The sequence below is a fragment of the Neophocaena asiaeorientalis genome, unplaced genomic scaffold (genome assembly GCF_003031525.2).
Source record: "Neophocaena asiaeorientalis asiaeorientalis breed wild unplaced genomic scaffold, Neophocaena_asiaeorientalis_V1.1 scaffold515, whole genome shotgun sequence".
NCBI lineage: Eukaryota > Metazoa > Chordata > Mammalia > Artiodactyla > Phocoenidae > Neophocaena > Neophocaena asiaeorientalis.
The window spans coordinates 2,225,054-2,240,752 of NW_020175829.1; the positions used below are offsets into that span (position 1 = coordinate 2,225,054).

At 40.1% G+C, this 15,699-nt stretch overlaps 1 protein-coding gene and 1 long non-coding RNA gene across 5 annotated transcripts in view; one reads left to right on the forward strand and one right to left on the reverse strand.

Annotated features, from left to right (window-relative positions):
- The window catches only part of HMGCR (3-hydroxy-3-methylglutaryl-CoA reductase), a 54,712-nt gene extending 49,396 nt beyond the window's left edge, over positions 1-5,316 (forward strand). For 3 of the 4 annotated variants that reach the window (XM_024732781.1, XM_024732783.1, XM_024732784.1), the window contains exons 15-20: positions 159-264; positions 1,874-2,044; positions 2,337-2,477; positions 2,563-2,721; positions 3,166-3,320; positions 3,465-5,156. In XM_024732781.1, coding sequence (XP_024588549.1) covers positions 159-264; positions 1,874-2,044; positions 2,337-2,477; positions 2,563-2,721; positions 3,166-3,320; positions 3,465-3,519 — 787 coding nt within the window. In that variant the 3' untranslated portion in view covers positions 3,520-5,156. Of the gene's footprint in view, positions 1-158; positions 265-1,873; positions 2,045-2,336; positions 2,478-2,562; positions 2,722-3,165; positions 3,321-3,464 lie in introns of all 4 variants that reach the window. The other variant, XM_024732782.1, reaches the window with a different exon arrangement.
- Positions 172-11,368, reverse strand: LOC112391418 (uncharacterized). The gene is made up of 3 exons (XR_003001487.1): positions 6,519-11,368; positions 823-857; positions 172-309 (listed from the first exon to the last, which is right to left on the reverse strand). It is a non-coding gene; the product is annotated as an uncharacterized LOC112391418 (long non-coding RNA).
- Positions 11,369-15,699: the final 4,331 nt, after the last annotated feature.

The window sequence follows — 15,699 nt, forward strand, 5'->3', positions numbered from 1 at the left end:
TATTCTAATATAATGTTTAATTAAAGAAGGTACATTTAATATGTAGTCTCCATGAGTTTTCTCTTATGTGTAAAATGAACCAACTAAGGTAGACTTTAAGATAACTTCCATTTTCTTAAAAAAGTAAAAAATAAAGTCTTTGCTTCTTTTATTTACAGATTCGCACGTCTACAGAAACTTCAGATGAGTGTGGCTGGACGCAACCTTTACATCCGTTTCCAGTCGAAGTCAGGTGATGCCATGGGGATGAACATGATTTCAAAGGTGAGCATGGATGGACTGTATGAGAACTTGCAGGAGTGACTGTCCCTGGAGGGGCGGAACAGACTTGCTCTTTACTTTATTCCCTCCTGTACTTTTGAATTTTGTACCATGTACACATACTACTTAAAGAGTTAATTGATTGAAAGATTTTTATTGAAAGGTAAATATGGATTCATGTAACTCATGTTATATAAAGCAGGCATTTGTTGATTGGTGTTGTTTGTATTTGATATATTTAGACTTAACGTTGTACATGTTCTGGGTCTACTCAGAAGGGCTGGGAGGAATCTGGGGATTTGTTCTTCAAAGCTTTCTTAAACCTGAAAGCTGACCTCTTCTAGAGGCTTCAAGATATATTTAAGAAGCCAAGTTCATGTGTGTATAGTTCCTTTAATTATCTCCTCATAAGAAGATTGTGTATAGCTTAAATTTTATTCTACTGATATTTGTTGTTTATCAGATAGAAATGTAAAATGTTAAAGTCAATTAGCTAGGCTAATTGTGCTTTACCTGTTATAAGGACTATTCAGAAAGAGAGTATAGTGACTAAATACATACGCTTTAAAATTTTCCAATAAATAGTATAGCAGTTCCTGAAAAAAATAAAAATAGAATTACAAGCAGGATCTCAAAAAGACGTTCGTATAGCCATGTTCATAGCAGCATTCACAATAGCCAAAAGCTAGAAGCAGCCCAAGTGTCCATCAGCAGATGAATGGATAAATAAAGTGTGGTATGTACATACAGTGGAATGTTATTCAACCCTAAAAAGAAAGGAAATTCTGACACATGCTAATTGTGGATGAGCCTTGAGGTTCACTTACTAAGTGAAATAGTCTGGTCACAGAAAGACAAATACTGTATGATTCCCACTTAAGAGTTCCCTAGATTAGTTAAATTCATAGGGACTGAGAGAAGGGTGGTTACCAGGGGCTAAGTGGAATGAGGAGTTTAATGGGTATAGAGTTTCAGTTTTGCAAGACAAAGAGTTCTGGAGATTGCTTACACACAATGTGAATGTACTTAACACTACTGAACTATACACTTGAAAATAGTTAAGATGGTAAATTCTGTTTTGTGTATTTTACCACAATTAAAAAAAAACACGTAAATTGCCAATAAGTATGTTTTGTGTTTTTGAAGTGTGAGTTAATTGAATTAATTTAACTTAATTGGAAGTCATTGGAAGGCTTGTTTACATTTTATGTAAATCCTAATGACTTTCCGTTAACAACAAGATTTACTTTAATGTCTGACTTCTCTTTACAGGCTCGGTAACTTGGGCCTTTAGGTAACAATTTAATAACTAGAAGAGGGAATTTATTACACGTTGATGGTGGGTTGAGTACTCACTCCCCAGTGACATGAATATAGTATTATATTCTCAATGAGATTTTTTTTATATTCTCATTACATTCTCATCATCCTGTTCATCAATGACTATAAAGAACTCCATTTTCGTATCTAAAAACGTATTAGGAAAAGATTAGTATAGTTATTATACTGAGAAGTGTTAGTATTATTAGATACAAATAAAGCCTCTGATTTATAAATAACTGTGTTTTAATACAGTTTTTGCTGTTGCTGTTTGTTTTTTTCTGGCTAATAGGGTACCGAGAAAGCACTTTCAAAACTTCATGAGTATTTCCCTGAAATGCAGATTCTGGCAGTTAGTGGTAACTACTGTACTGACAAGAAACCTGCTGCTATAAATTGGATAGAGGGAAGAGGAAAGTCCGTTGTTTGTGAAGCTGTAATTCCAGCCAAGGTTGTCAGAGAAGTGAGTGATTGATGACTTTTATTTTGTTAATCTTTCATTGGATTACAAAATTGGGAAAAGTAGTATTAAGGGTTAAGTAAACTTGAATATACGGGTGTGTTTTATCTTATCTCGCCCATCTGCCTGTGGGTGGCATTCACAGGAACAGACCTTACTGATAATCTTTTTATTGAGGATGGGGCTTACATGGGGCCACGTACGTCTACACTCCCTTGTTTTCTGGTAGATCTGGGTAACCCACTCCTGAATCTTCTGGGGGAAGTTGTAAGATGTGCACCACTCTGTTTTCTAGGTATTAAAGACTACTACAGAGGCTATGATTGAGGTCAACATTAATAAAAATCTGGTGGGCTCTGCCATGGCTGGGAGCATCGGTGGCTTCAATGCCCACGCAGCAAACATTGTAACTGCCATCTACATTGCCTGTGGACAGGTGAGGGCGCCAGCCTCCACCTTTCTTGTCTTTCGTTGTTCTAAGTGAGAGAAGTTTTATATTTTTTCCTTTCTGTTTTTTTAAGGATGCAGCACAGAATGTTGGTAGTTCAAACTGTATTACTTTAATAGAAGCAAGTGGTCCCACAAATGAAGACTTGTATATCAGCTGCACCATGCCATCTATAGAAATAGGGACTGTGGGTGGTGGGACTAACCTGCTCCCTCAGCAAGCATGTCTGCAGGTAAGACACATGGGGCACAGGCTCCAGTGACCTCAAGCCCAGTTCTGACTCGTTGGGATTCTTTGTGTTTCTACCTGATACCACATATCGCTCCCCTCTCTATTTTAGCCGGTCTTTTCATTCGTTTCTCACCAGCCTAATCCAGTGTGTCCAAGTAAAGCATGGTCAGGCACAGGCTTAGTAAATTGAGAAAGTAGATTAAGAGAGCAAATGATTGTTCATCTGCTCTGAGTAAGTGCACTGCCAGCCAGGCTGTGGATGTTAGGTTCACTGTGGTGTATTCCATTGTTAGTACTGGCTGTCAGATCTTGGAAATGTAGTACTTCCACTGGAGCCTGGTTCTAGTCCAATGCCATTGTAGTTGTCCTCATTTTAGTTGATTGAGTAGGACGTTGCTGCCATGCCTTGAAGGGTGAGTCCTGCTGTGTCTGTCCCTGGCTGCAGATGCTAGGTGTTCAGGGAGCGTGCAAAGACAATCCTGGGGAAAACGCCCGGCAGCTTGCCCGAATTGTGTGCGGTACAGTGATGGCTGGAGAATTGTCTCTGATGGCAGCACTGGCAGCAGGACATCTTGTCAGAAGTCACATGATCCACAACAGGTAAGACTTAAAGATTTGTTTAATATGTTTTCCCTATACTTAAAATATGCAGTGGAAAAACCTACTTCTCAGATACAAGTCCTAACTTAAAATTTTGCTTTCCTGATATTTTGTATATCTCTCCTTTGTCTTTTTCTGCTGTAGGTCAAAGATAAATTTACAAGACTTCCAAGGAACTTGCACTAAGAAGGCAGCTTGAATAGCCCGACAGTTCAGAACTGAAACACAGGCGTTGGGTTCTAAAGGACTAACATAAAATCTGTGAATTTAAAAAGCTCGATGCAGTGTCTTGTTGAGGATGAATAGACATGATCAGTGAGACTACTGCTTGGTTTTTGGCTCTTTCAGAAAGTCTGAGGTTCTTCTTTCCATGCAGAGTTCTCAGATCTGAGAAGTTTACATGCTTTACATGCTGTGCTCTTTGGAAAGATCTCAACATGGATATTATGCGTTTATAGTATCACAGATGGTAAGCTACAGCACACTTCTGAAAGAGAATACAGCTGGAAAAACAAGTTTTCTTTTGATAAAATTCTTGGAGTTCATGGTGATCAGTGTGAGATTAAACCCTCCTCCTGTCCACACCCGCCCTAGCCCCAATCCTGGGTTGAAAATGGATTTTTAAATTATACTATAGCTGACAAAACTCCTGATTTCATAGCTAATTTATTAAGTCTGGGTTGTAGACCTTTAAAAAAAATAAGAGCTAAGTTTATTTTTTGTAAATGAATACTTCATTTGGTGCTGGTCTGTTTTGATTTTTGGAGGTGATAGGCAACATGATTCTTCAGAAGGGGACCTGCTTTCTTCAGAGGAAGAATTACTCGTATTCCCAAATTACAGAATAATGTGCTCAGCAGTGCTAAATAGTTCTCTTTCAAGAAAAAAAATCACTGCATTTATCTCTGCAGGCTATTTGTTCAGAGAGGACTCTTGTCTAAATACAAATGTTTGTCTAGATTGGCTATAACATATCTTTCAGCATATAAGCCTTTAAGAAACAGAGTTTTGTGCTTTTTATGAAAGATACAAGAGCTCTTAATATTGCTTAGACAAAGGTGACTCTGTTTATCAACGACATACAAGTCTGTGACCTCTCTTAGAACTCAGGGGGTAGAAAACACAAGTTTGGAAGAAAATTACCATTTCTTGAAGCCAAGTTTAATTTCTTAAAAGACACTTAAATTTATTTAGCTGAAAAATCTAGGTAGTTTTTTGTAAAGAACTGTACCAAATCTGTATATGTTGTAATAAAGCTTCTTGTGCTAGGAGTTTATTGAAAGTGCTCAAGAAATAAACAAAAATCACCTGATATACTGGTAAAACACTCTAAGCTTGGGCCAGAGAAGGCAGTGTTCTTTAATGTTGTCCAGGAAAGCCTGGCTTGCTTGTTGAGCCTAACGAAGGGGAAAGTCAGCTTTCAGAGCCAGTGAAGGTGCCGTGTGAATGGCCGTGGAGGGAGTGTCCCTTGTCCTGTGGCCAGGAGGTTGGTGACTGAAACATCCACACAGGGCTCTTTGATGGACCCATAAAATCTTCCTCAGGGGGTCAGCAGAGTTGTTGAATCTTGATTTTTTTTTTTAATGTACAACTTTTGTATAAATAATAAAGAACTCCTTATTTTGTATTACATCTAATGCTTCAAGTGTTGGTCTTGGAAAGCTGATGGCTCATGTAGAAGATGGACTCTGAGAAACATTCCAGTAATGCCGTGGCCGTACAGAGGGCCTCTGAGTGATTGTGTCTGCATTGTTGGGGAAGATTGACAATTTCTGTTTTATGTAAAGTTTAAATTGCTTCTGTTGTGACTTTTCAGCCAGTGACTTTTTATCTGAATTTTTCATGGAAGTGGCAGTGAGAAATATTTTGAGTCTTCATTTTGGTGACTGTAACCAATATCTTGCTACACTAATGTTTTGTACAGTTACTAAATTGTATACATTTTGTTATACTTTTTCCCCCAGTTCCAGTAAATTATGAAAAGGAGGTTAATACTGGTAAGTGTAATCAGTAACCTTTTTTGTTTGGATTAACCATAGGCCTGCCTGAGACCTGGAAGCTTTAAAGTCTGGCCAGAGTGGTACCCTGTAATTCACACTAGGTGCCCCAAGACCCGTTTATCATTCCCATTGTCTTCTCCCACTCTACAACAGGAACAGCAGGCCAGGGTTATATACATATATTAAAACTATCTTCCTTATACTTTGAGTAGTTCAGATTTATCATCATGGACTACTTTTGGATATTGGGGGTATGACAGTTGAGAGGAAGAGGCCATAAAGGTTGGGCAGCCAAAACCAAATGGCCATTGCAGGTATGTACATAAGCTGTTTCAACTGAAAGTACAGCTTATATACTGAGGCTGGCCTCTTTAAAATCCCAAATTCTGGTGATTTTTGACTATACTTCTGCCATAGTTAGAGGTGAACAGGTGTGTATGAGCCACTAAGAACTAAGCCCAGATACTTGAGAATCATTTTGAATTTTTCTCCCAAAATGGCATGTGGTCACTTGTCTGGTCGGCCTCTCGAGAGTGGGGCAAGCCGGACAGGAGATGGGGAAGTTTCGTCCCCTTACTGCTCAGGTGATTTGATGAGCAGTGAGATGCATGTGGCAGCACAGGACTTCTCCTCATCTTTGGAGAGTGTGGAGAAGTAAATCCAAAGAGAACGTCTCACATTGAAGGGTCTGAGCTCAAACAAGAGGACACAGAACAGCAAAACATCAACACAAATCCACTGTGTACAGAAGGTTCAAGTAAGAGCAGTAAATTCACTATAGGAATTTTTTTCAAGACCAGTGTTTCTCAAGCTGTCTTTCTGTTCTGGACATGACTTGAATTTATTAAGAATGAACTTTGCCCAGTTAGCAAAACGATAACTTCTACACTGCAAGCCAAAAGAAGATGGCAAATGATTTATTTATATCTTAACAGATTCCCTTTTCCATTATGAGATGCATGGAACCCCTCCTTCCATCACACACACACACATACTTTTTGTTCTTTTCTTCCTGAGCAAGTTTGGGAGCTCCCGAGGGAGGTGTGGGTACTCTTGTATCAGGATGTGAGACACTTCCACACAGTTGTTCTCTAAGGCCAGTGGGAGAGACCCTTGTGCCACCAGCTGGAGTTAGGAGGTGGGACACGAGAGAGCGTTGTAATCCAGGGATTCTCCAGCTCCAGTGCAGCACACTCACCTGGGCTCCTGATTCCCTTGGTCTTGGGTGGGGCTGGGACTTCCGCATTTCTTTCTAGTATTGCTGTTGCTGCTCTAACGGTGCTGGGTTTCAGTGTGAAGTGCCTGGTGTTACTGTGAATAAATGGTATTAGAAAGTTGTGTTTATTCAGAAGCACACAGCAGACACCCACGGAGAGGCCAAGTGCTGCTTAATAGCGGCTTAATGAGACAATTAATCCTAGAGAGATATAACCAACTAGAAGGTATGTTATTTGGGTCTGTGTCTCCCCTACTGCCCCCCACCTGTGAACCTAACCCCCCTTGGCAAAACACCAAATTATCTGCATTTTCAAAGAATGGAATGACTGCCCCAGAAAAGGACATTTTTAGGCACTTTTCCCCCTCACTTTCCTACCCCTTGGTCTCTGGTCTCTCTCCCAAATGAGACAGTGGGGGACCAAAGGGGAAAAAAGTCTACCTTTAAAGAGGTTCGTGTATATATCATTCCCTGCTCAGTACCCTCACCTCACCCACCCTATAGCCGCAAAGTTTGACTGCTTTGTACTGATACCTTAACTTCCCAGGATTGCGGCCCTGGAGCAGGGTCACTCAGAGGCAAGAAGCTGAATCCACAGACCATTCGACCGGTCAGTTCTGAAGCCAGAGGGCAGAGAGCCTAAAGGCAGTAGGGCCCTGTGCCATTTACTAACATAAAGCACACAGGCAAGAAAGTATCAGGAAGTAATCCAAAAGGACTGCAGTCACTAGCCTGTGTTGATTATGGAACTCCTTTGCTTTCCTGTCACTTGAAATTTGAAATGGTAAATAGCGTTTAGTGGGTGAAGTGGAGGGAGGGGACAGTGAAGGGAGCTCTGTCTCAGTCTCCACAGGAAAATCAGCTGGGATTGTATGCTAAAAGCAGTGGACACAGTCAAGCAAATCCAGAGTATTATTAGCCCTAAATGATGTGTGATGGAAGAACCTCATTCTGCAGCTCTCTCCTAGCCCTTAGTTCACAAAGGAGATAAACACTGGTGCCCCTACCTCCCTGCCCATTTCACCGTGTGGACTAGGGCTATAGCCTCAGGGCTCTAAACGGTCAAAACCCACCAAGTTTTGGTGCATTTTCTACCTCAGTCTCTTTTGATCTAGGGCATGGCCTGTGAACAACTTACCTCATTTTTAAACCTTTATTGCTTTTAATAGGAAAGTAGACTCAGGTGTGTGTGAGCAGCCCACTCACCTCTGGCCATGGTTCCTTCAGATCTGGATGATCTCACCCACACTGCACAACCCTTGGTAAGCAGCCAAAGCTTGAAGCTGGCTTGCTGGTATAGCCTGGATAATTTAACAACTTTAAATGGAAAGCTCTTGAGGAAAGGCCCATTTTTAACTTGCTTTTAGGACAGTGCCTACCCAGGCCAGTAGAATCCAAACCTTGAACAACCTTGAGCACTCCATCAGAAAAAGAAAAACTAAAAAGATAAAACAAATAAAAGTTGAAATTTTTTGTTTCCATATTTCAGTGGTACATCTTGCCCACATTTTCCTCCAGACCAAGGTGTCTTGAAGACAGGCACCATGTCTTTTCTTGTAACCTAGTTACAGTACCTTAAAATTAACGGTCCTCTGTGTTGTTGAATGACTGACACAATAAATCTGTAATTAGGACTTACTCCAAAGAGAAAGTAATAGTTAGTTACAATAGGAAGACAACGGCAGTGTTGAGGGAGCTGGGAATCCAGAGACCTCCATTTCAGTCAAGGCTCTGCCACTAGCTGTGACACCTTGGGTTACTGGCTTCGTGTTTCTTTCCCTCAGTTTCCTTATTCGTATAATGACATAGTTGGATTGGCTGGCTTCTAAGCCCTTAACTGGCTCTACAAATTCCATGAAATGCTTTATTTACTCTCTCCTGTATATACATGAGCCAATTACGCTGATAAGCTAGAGTCTGGCTTATTAGTAGAGCTGATAGATTAATACAACAGCAGTGTCACAGTAGTTGCATAATCCAAGTATGATGGGAAAAGCACATACAACTGGAGAGGAAGAGTTGAGGGTTGAGGGGGCTGGTATAGTTAAGGTCAGAAATTGGGACCCTGAAGTAGGTTCTGGATGTTGACTGAAGGGAGGAGAGAGAGAAGTTCCTTCGAAGGTGAGCATGGATCACTGAGTGACTGGAGTTAAGTCCACCTGGATGGGATGATTTATTTGTAGAGGGGACCAAGGAGAGGCAGGCTGGTAAGGCAGATGCAGTAAGGCCAAACTCTTAAAATGATACATTGAACATCAGACTGAAGTCAAGGAGTGTGGACTCACTCAGTCCTTGGAGATAAGGGCACTATTGAAACATTTAGCAAGAGGCATTAACGGATAACTCGATCAGGAGAAAAGAGGTCACTTAGGAGACTCATCTCTACCCTGATTCTTCAGCTCTGAATGCTTCCACATTCATTTACAAGCTTGGCAGTGACTGCTGGGCAGCTTGTTTGAGGCACTATCACTTTCATTTCCCAAGTTTTAAAAGCTGTCACTGTTATTACTGACACTGTAATTGTCACTTATTCTGACATTAGCATGAGAATTATACACAAGTAAAAACATTAATGGTTGACTTATTCTACATCCAAACCACCAGGCACCAAGTCCCACTGATTTTTCTTAGATATGTAATGCTCAAGAAAGCCCTTCAGTGATGCCCATTGCTGGTAGAATGAAGATCAAGCTCTTTGCACAGCATTCAAGGTTTTCCATGAACTGCCTCTGCCTCTTTCTGGTTTTCTCCCTCATTAGATGTACCCTATAGGCTAAACCCCACATGACTTACGGTTTGGCTCAAAGCCCCAAAATGTTTGCGTCCTTCTTGTCATTATTCCTGTGTCTTATTCAGATTCCCGCCTTCAGCACTCAAAAGACAGTATATAGCACATATTTGTAGTTGACCTAATCATTCCTTACATTTGCACAGTAAAGTGTTTTGAATACATTATCACACTCTTCCCCAAACAATCCTGTGATGTAGATGATTTCATATTATTTTATGGAAGAGAAAAATAGATTTAGAGACATGAAAACGTCTTGGCAAAAATCAAACGTGTTCAAGTGAGAGAGCCAGAAAAACTCTGGTCTTCTGGCTTCTAAATTTCATTCCTTTCAGTTTGTTGAATGCATGGTATCCAGAAACATGGGGAGAAATACACTTAGAAGTAACAGAAAAATCTACTGGATGTTACAAATGAAAAGTCAAAGTCACAAACCACAAAATAAATTGTAGATTTAAATAATCAGCAGAGTAGACCAGCTTACTAATTTGGTGCTATTGACATGCATGGAAGTTGGTGAACTTGTTAAAACATAGCAACAATCCATTCCCTATCTACCTTTTGAAGACACAACTGAGAACCAAGAATCAAAAAGACTTTCACACATCTCAAATGTGGTTAAGTCTACCATTAATGCACTGTATTGAAATGCTCTTGATCTCAATGTCTATTTCCTCTTAGTTTAGGTGCATTTCTAAAAAGCTTGGTTATGACAAAAACAGTGAACGCCAGATGTGCTGTTTGTTGCTGTATCCTTAATCCTGGAACACTTCATGGCATGTAGTAGGTGCTCAACAAATATTTCTCTGCAACTTGTTTTGGGTGCTGTAGAATTAGTGCTACATATCTATATTGCTAAAATTGCTGGATGTTGACATCTTGACTTATTGCCACACAAGGATTCCCTGCTGCTGGGCCCAGCTACCACTTGGGTCTCCCAATTGCAAGGAGTAGTAATAGAAAAGAATCACAGTAAACTGACTAGGGGTGGGTCCAAAGCATGTTTCAGTCACTATCTCAGTGGTCATTTTGCAGCAGGCTGCCCACAAAAGTGATAGCTATGTTGAATCTCATCCTTGGGTTGAAAAATCCAAGATAAAATACCCTCCTTGGGCTTGTTTGTGGTGGTTTCATCCTTCCAAACTGGAAGACAGGAAGGCAGTTAAGGCACCAAATGAAGGCCAGATTTAACCGTTAAGACAAAATTTATAGATCTGGTGGGGTTTTGTGACATGTAGGTATTGTGGTTTTGTGAAGCCAGCACTGAAGTGTGTGATGTTAAGACCTCTACCCCCAAAGTTCTAGTCTTCAAGCACGTCAGCTCTTCCTATTCTGCTAAACACTATATTCTAGACATTAAATACATAAGGCACTAAAAAGTAGCAGAGTCAAACAGAGAAAAGACTTGAGAGTCACTCAGTAGGCCTGGAATCCTGGCCCATTTCCTTATCTTTATAATATGGGTGGTACCACCAACTACTACCACCACCAACCACTGCTGCTGCCACCCAGCATGTTGTAAGGGAGGAAGTTAGATAAAACGCAGGCAAGGTATGTGCTATACAAAATGGAGACATCCTCATTTAGCACCTCAACAATCCTAAAGCCTGGGTGATGAGAAAATCCTGGTTGGGCATCTTTTAGTAACTTCAAAGATCTTTAAGATTTGTTCTAGCACTAACCTCACAGAATTCTCTGCAGCAGAACAAAGAGGCCAAATAAAGTAGTTTAACTTTATGATACTTGCTTAAGGCTATTCAAAGTGTACACAGAGGGTTCACAAAAAATTTCTTAATCGGAAGACAATGCAAATGCCAACAATATGAGTCCTCTGGTAGTCTAGTTCAAACAATGACGAGAAAATCTGGAAGACACTATAAAAACAATTCAATTGAAAAAAGCTAGTTAGAACTACACCTTTCCAATTTTGGAGATTGGTTCAAGATGGAGGAGGAGAAGGACGTGCACTCACTCCCAACTTAGAATCACAACTAACTGCTGAACAATCATGAACAGGAAGACACTGGAACTCACCAAAAAGATACCCCACATCCAAAGACAAAGGAGAAGCCGCAATGAGATGGTAGGAGGGGCGCAATCACAGTAAAATCAAATCCCATAACCGCTGGGTGGGTGACTCACAAACTGGAGAACACTTATACCACAGAAGTCCACCTCCTGCAGTGAAGGTTCTGAGCCCCACGTCAGGCTTCCCAACCTGGGGGTCCAACAACAGGAGGAGAAATTCCCAGAGAATCAGACTTTGAAGGCTAGCGGGATTTGACTGCAGGACTTTGACAGGACTGGGGGGAAACAGAGACTCCACTCTTGGAGGACATATACAAAGTAGTGTATGCATAAGGACGCAGGGGAAGGAGCGGTGACCACAGGGGAGACTGAACCAGACCTACCTGCTAGTGTTGGAGGGTCTCCTGCAGAGGCGGGGGGTGGCTGTGGCTCACCGTGGGGACAAGGACACTGGCAGCAGAAGTTCCGGGAAGTACTCCTTGGCATGAGCCCTCCCAGAGTCTGTCATTAGCCCCACCAAAGAGCCCAGGTAGGCTCCAGTCCTGGAGCCTAAACAACCAACAACAACCATACAACCAACAGGGAGGGAACCCAGCCCCACCCATCAGCAAACAAGCAGACTAAAGTTTCACTGAACTCTTCCCACCAGAGCAACACCCAGCTCTACCCACCACCAGTCCTTCCCATCAGGAAGCTTACACAAGCCTCTTAGATAGCCTCATCCAGCAGAGGGCAGACAGAAGAAGCAAGAACTACAATCCTGCAGCCTGTGGAACAAAAAACACATTCATAGAAAGACAGACAAAATGAAAAGACAGAGGACTATGTACCAGGTGAAGGAACAAGGTAAAACCTCAGAAAAACAAGTAAATGAAGTGGAGATAGGCAAACTTCAGAGAAAGAATTCAGAATAATGATAGTGAAGATGATCCAGGACCTCAGAAAAAGAATGGAGGGAAAGATTGAGAAGATGCAAAAAATGTTTAACAAAGACCTAGAAGAATTAGAGAACAAACACCTAGAAGAATTAAAGAACTAACAGAGATGAACAATACAATAACTAAAATGAAAAATACACTAAAAGGAATCAATAGCAGAATAACTGAGGCAGAAGAACGGATAAGTGACCTGGAAGACAGAATGGTGGAATTCACTGCTGCGGAACAGAATAAAGAAAAAAGAATAAAAGACAGGAAGACAGCCTAAGAGACCTCTGGGACAACATTAGACACACCAACATTCACATTATAGGGGTCCCAGAAGGAGAAAGGAGAGAAAGGACCCAAGAAAATATTTGAAGAGATTGTTGACAACTTCCTTAACATGGGAAAGGAAATAGCCACCCAAGTCCAGGAAGTGTAGAGAATCCCAAGGAAAAACACGCCGAGACACACAGTAATGAAATTGAGAAAAATTAAAGACAAAGAAAAATTATTAAAAGCCAACAAGGGAAAAACAACAAATAACATACAAGGGAACTCCCATAAGGTTAACAGCTGATTTCTCAGCAGAAACTCTACAAGCCAGGAGGGAGTGGCATGATATGTTTAAAGTGATGAAAGGGAAGAACCTATAACCAAGATAACTCAAGGATCTCATTCAGATTCAATGGAGAAATTGAAAGCTTTACAGACAAGCAAAAGCTAAGAGAATTCAGCACCACCGAACCAGCTCTACAACAAATGCTAAAGGAACTTCTCTAAGTGGGAAACACAAGAGAAGAAAAGGACCCACAAAAACAAACCCAAAACAAGTAAGAAAATGGTCATAGGAACATACATGTCGATAATTACCTTAAACGTGAATGGATTAAATGCTCCAACCAAAAGACACTGAATGGATACAAAAAGAAGACCTGTACATATGCTGTCTACAAGAGACCCACTTCAGACCTAGGGACACATACAGTCTGAAAGTGAGGGGATGGAAAAAGATATTCCACGCAAATGGAAATCAAAAGAAAGCTGGAGTAGCAATACTCATAGCAGATAAAATAGGCTTTAAAATAAAGAATGTTACAAGAGACAAGAAAGGACACTACATAATGATCAAGGGATCAATCCAAGAAGAAGATATAACAATTATAAATACATATGCACCCAACATAGGAGCACCTCAATACATAAGGCAAATGCTAACACCTATAAAAGAGGAAATCGACAGTGACACAATAATAGTGGGGGATTTTAACACCTCACTTACACCAATGCACAGATCATCCACATAGAAAATAAGGAAACACAAGCTTTAAATGACACGACAGACCAGATAGATTTAATTGATATTTATAGGAAATTCCATCCAAGAACAGCAGATCACACTTTCTTCTCAAGTGCACACAGAACATTCTCCAGGATAGATCACCCATTGGGTCACAAATCAAGCCTTGGTAAATTTAAGAAAATTGAAATCATATCAAGCATCTTTCCCAATGCTATGAGATTAGAAATCAATAACAGGGAAGAAAACATAAAGAGCATAAACACATGGAGGCTAAACAATACGCTACTAAATAACCAAGAGATCACTGAAGGAATCAAAGAGGAAATCAAAAAATACCTAGAGACAAATGACAATGAAAACACGACGATCCAAAACCTATGGGATGCAGCAAAAGCAGTTCTAAGAGGGAAGTTTATAGCAATACAATCCCACCTCAAGAAACGAGAAAAACCTCAAATAAACAACCTAAGCTTACACCTAAAGCAACTAGAGAAAGAAGAACAAACAAAACCCAAAGTTAGCAGAAGGAAAGAAATCATAAAGATCAGAGCAGAAATAAATGAAATAGAAACAAAGAAAACAATAGCAAAGATCAATAAAACTAAAAGCTCCGTTCTTTGAGAAGATAAACAAAATTGATAAACCATTAGCCAGACTCATCAAGAAAAAGAGGGAGAGGACTCAAATCAATAAAACCAGAAATGAAATAGGAGAAGTTACAACAGACACCGCAGAAATAGAAAGCATTATAAGAGACTACTACAAGCAATTCTATGCCAATAAAGTGGACAACCTGGAAAAAATGGACAAATTCTTAGAAAGGTATAACCTTCCAAGACTGAACCAGGAAGAAACAGAAACTGTGAGCAAACCACTCACAAGTAATGAAATTGAAACTGTGATGAAAAATCTTGCAACAAGCAAAAGTCCAGGACCAGATGGCTTCACAGGTGAATTCTATCAAACACAGAGAAGAGCTAACATCCATCCTTCTCAAACTCTTCCAATAAAGTACAGAGGGAGGAACACTCCCAAACTCATTCTACGAGGCCACCATCACCCTGATACCAAAACCAGACAAAGATACTACAAAAAAGGAAAATTACAGACCAATATCACTGATGAATATAGATGCAAAAATCCTCAACAAAATACTGGCAAACAGAATCCAACAACACATTAAAAGGATCATACACCATGCTCAAATGGGATTTATCCAGGGATGCAAGGATTCTTCAATATATGCAAATCAATCAATGTGATACACCATATTAACAAATTGAATAAAAACCATATGATTAGCTCAGTAGATGTAGGAAAAGGTTTTGACAAACTTCAATACCCATTTAGGACAAAACCTCTCCAGAAAGTGGGCACAGAGGGAACCTACCTCATCATAATAAAGGCCATATATGAGAAACCCACAGCAAACATCACTCTCAATGGTGAAAAACTGAAAGCATTTCCTCTAACATCAGGAATAAGACAAGGATGTACAGTCTCGCCACTCTTACTCAACAGAGGTTTGGAAGTCCTAGCCATAGCAATCAGAGGAGAAAAAGAAATAAAAGGAATACAAATTGGAAAAGAAGAAGTAAAACGGTCACTGTTTGCAGATGACATGATACTATACATAGAAAATCCTAAAGATGCCACCAGAAAACTACTAGAGCTAATCAATGAATTTGGTAAAGTTGCAGGATACAAAATAAATGCACAGAAATCTCTTGCATTCCTATACATTAACAATGAAAGATCAGAAAGAGAAATTAAGGAAACAATCCCATTCTCTATTGCAATAAAAAGAATAAAATACCTAGGAATAAACCTAAGGAGGTAAAAGACCTGTACTCAGAAACCTATAAAGACACTGATGAAAGAAATCTAAGATGACACAAACAGATGGAGAGAAATACCATGTTCTTGGATTGGAAGAATCAATATTGTGAAAATGACTATACTAGCCAAAGCAATCTACAGATTCAATACAATCCCCATCAAATTACCAATGGCATTTTTTACGGAACTAGAACAAAAAATCTTAAAATTTGTATGGAGACACAAAAGATCCCGAATAGCCAAAGCAATCTTGAGGGAAAAAAATGGACCTGGAGGAATCAGACT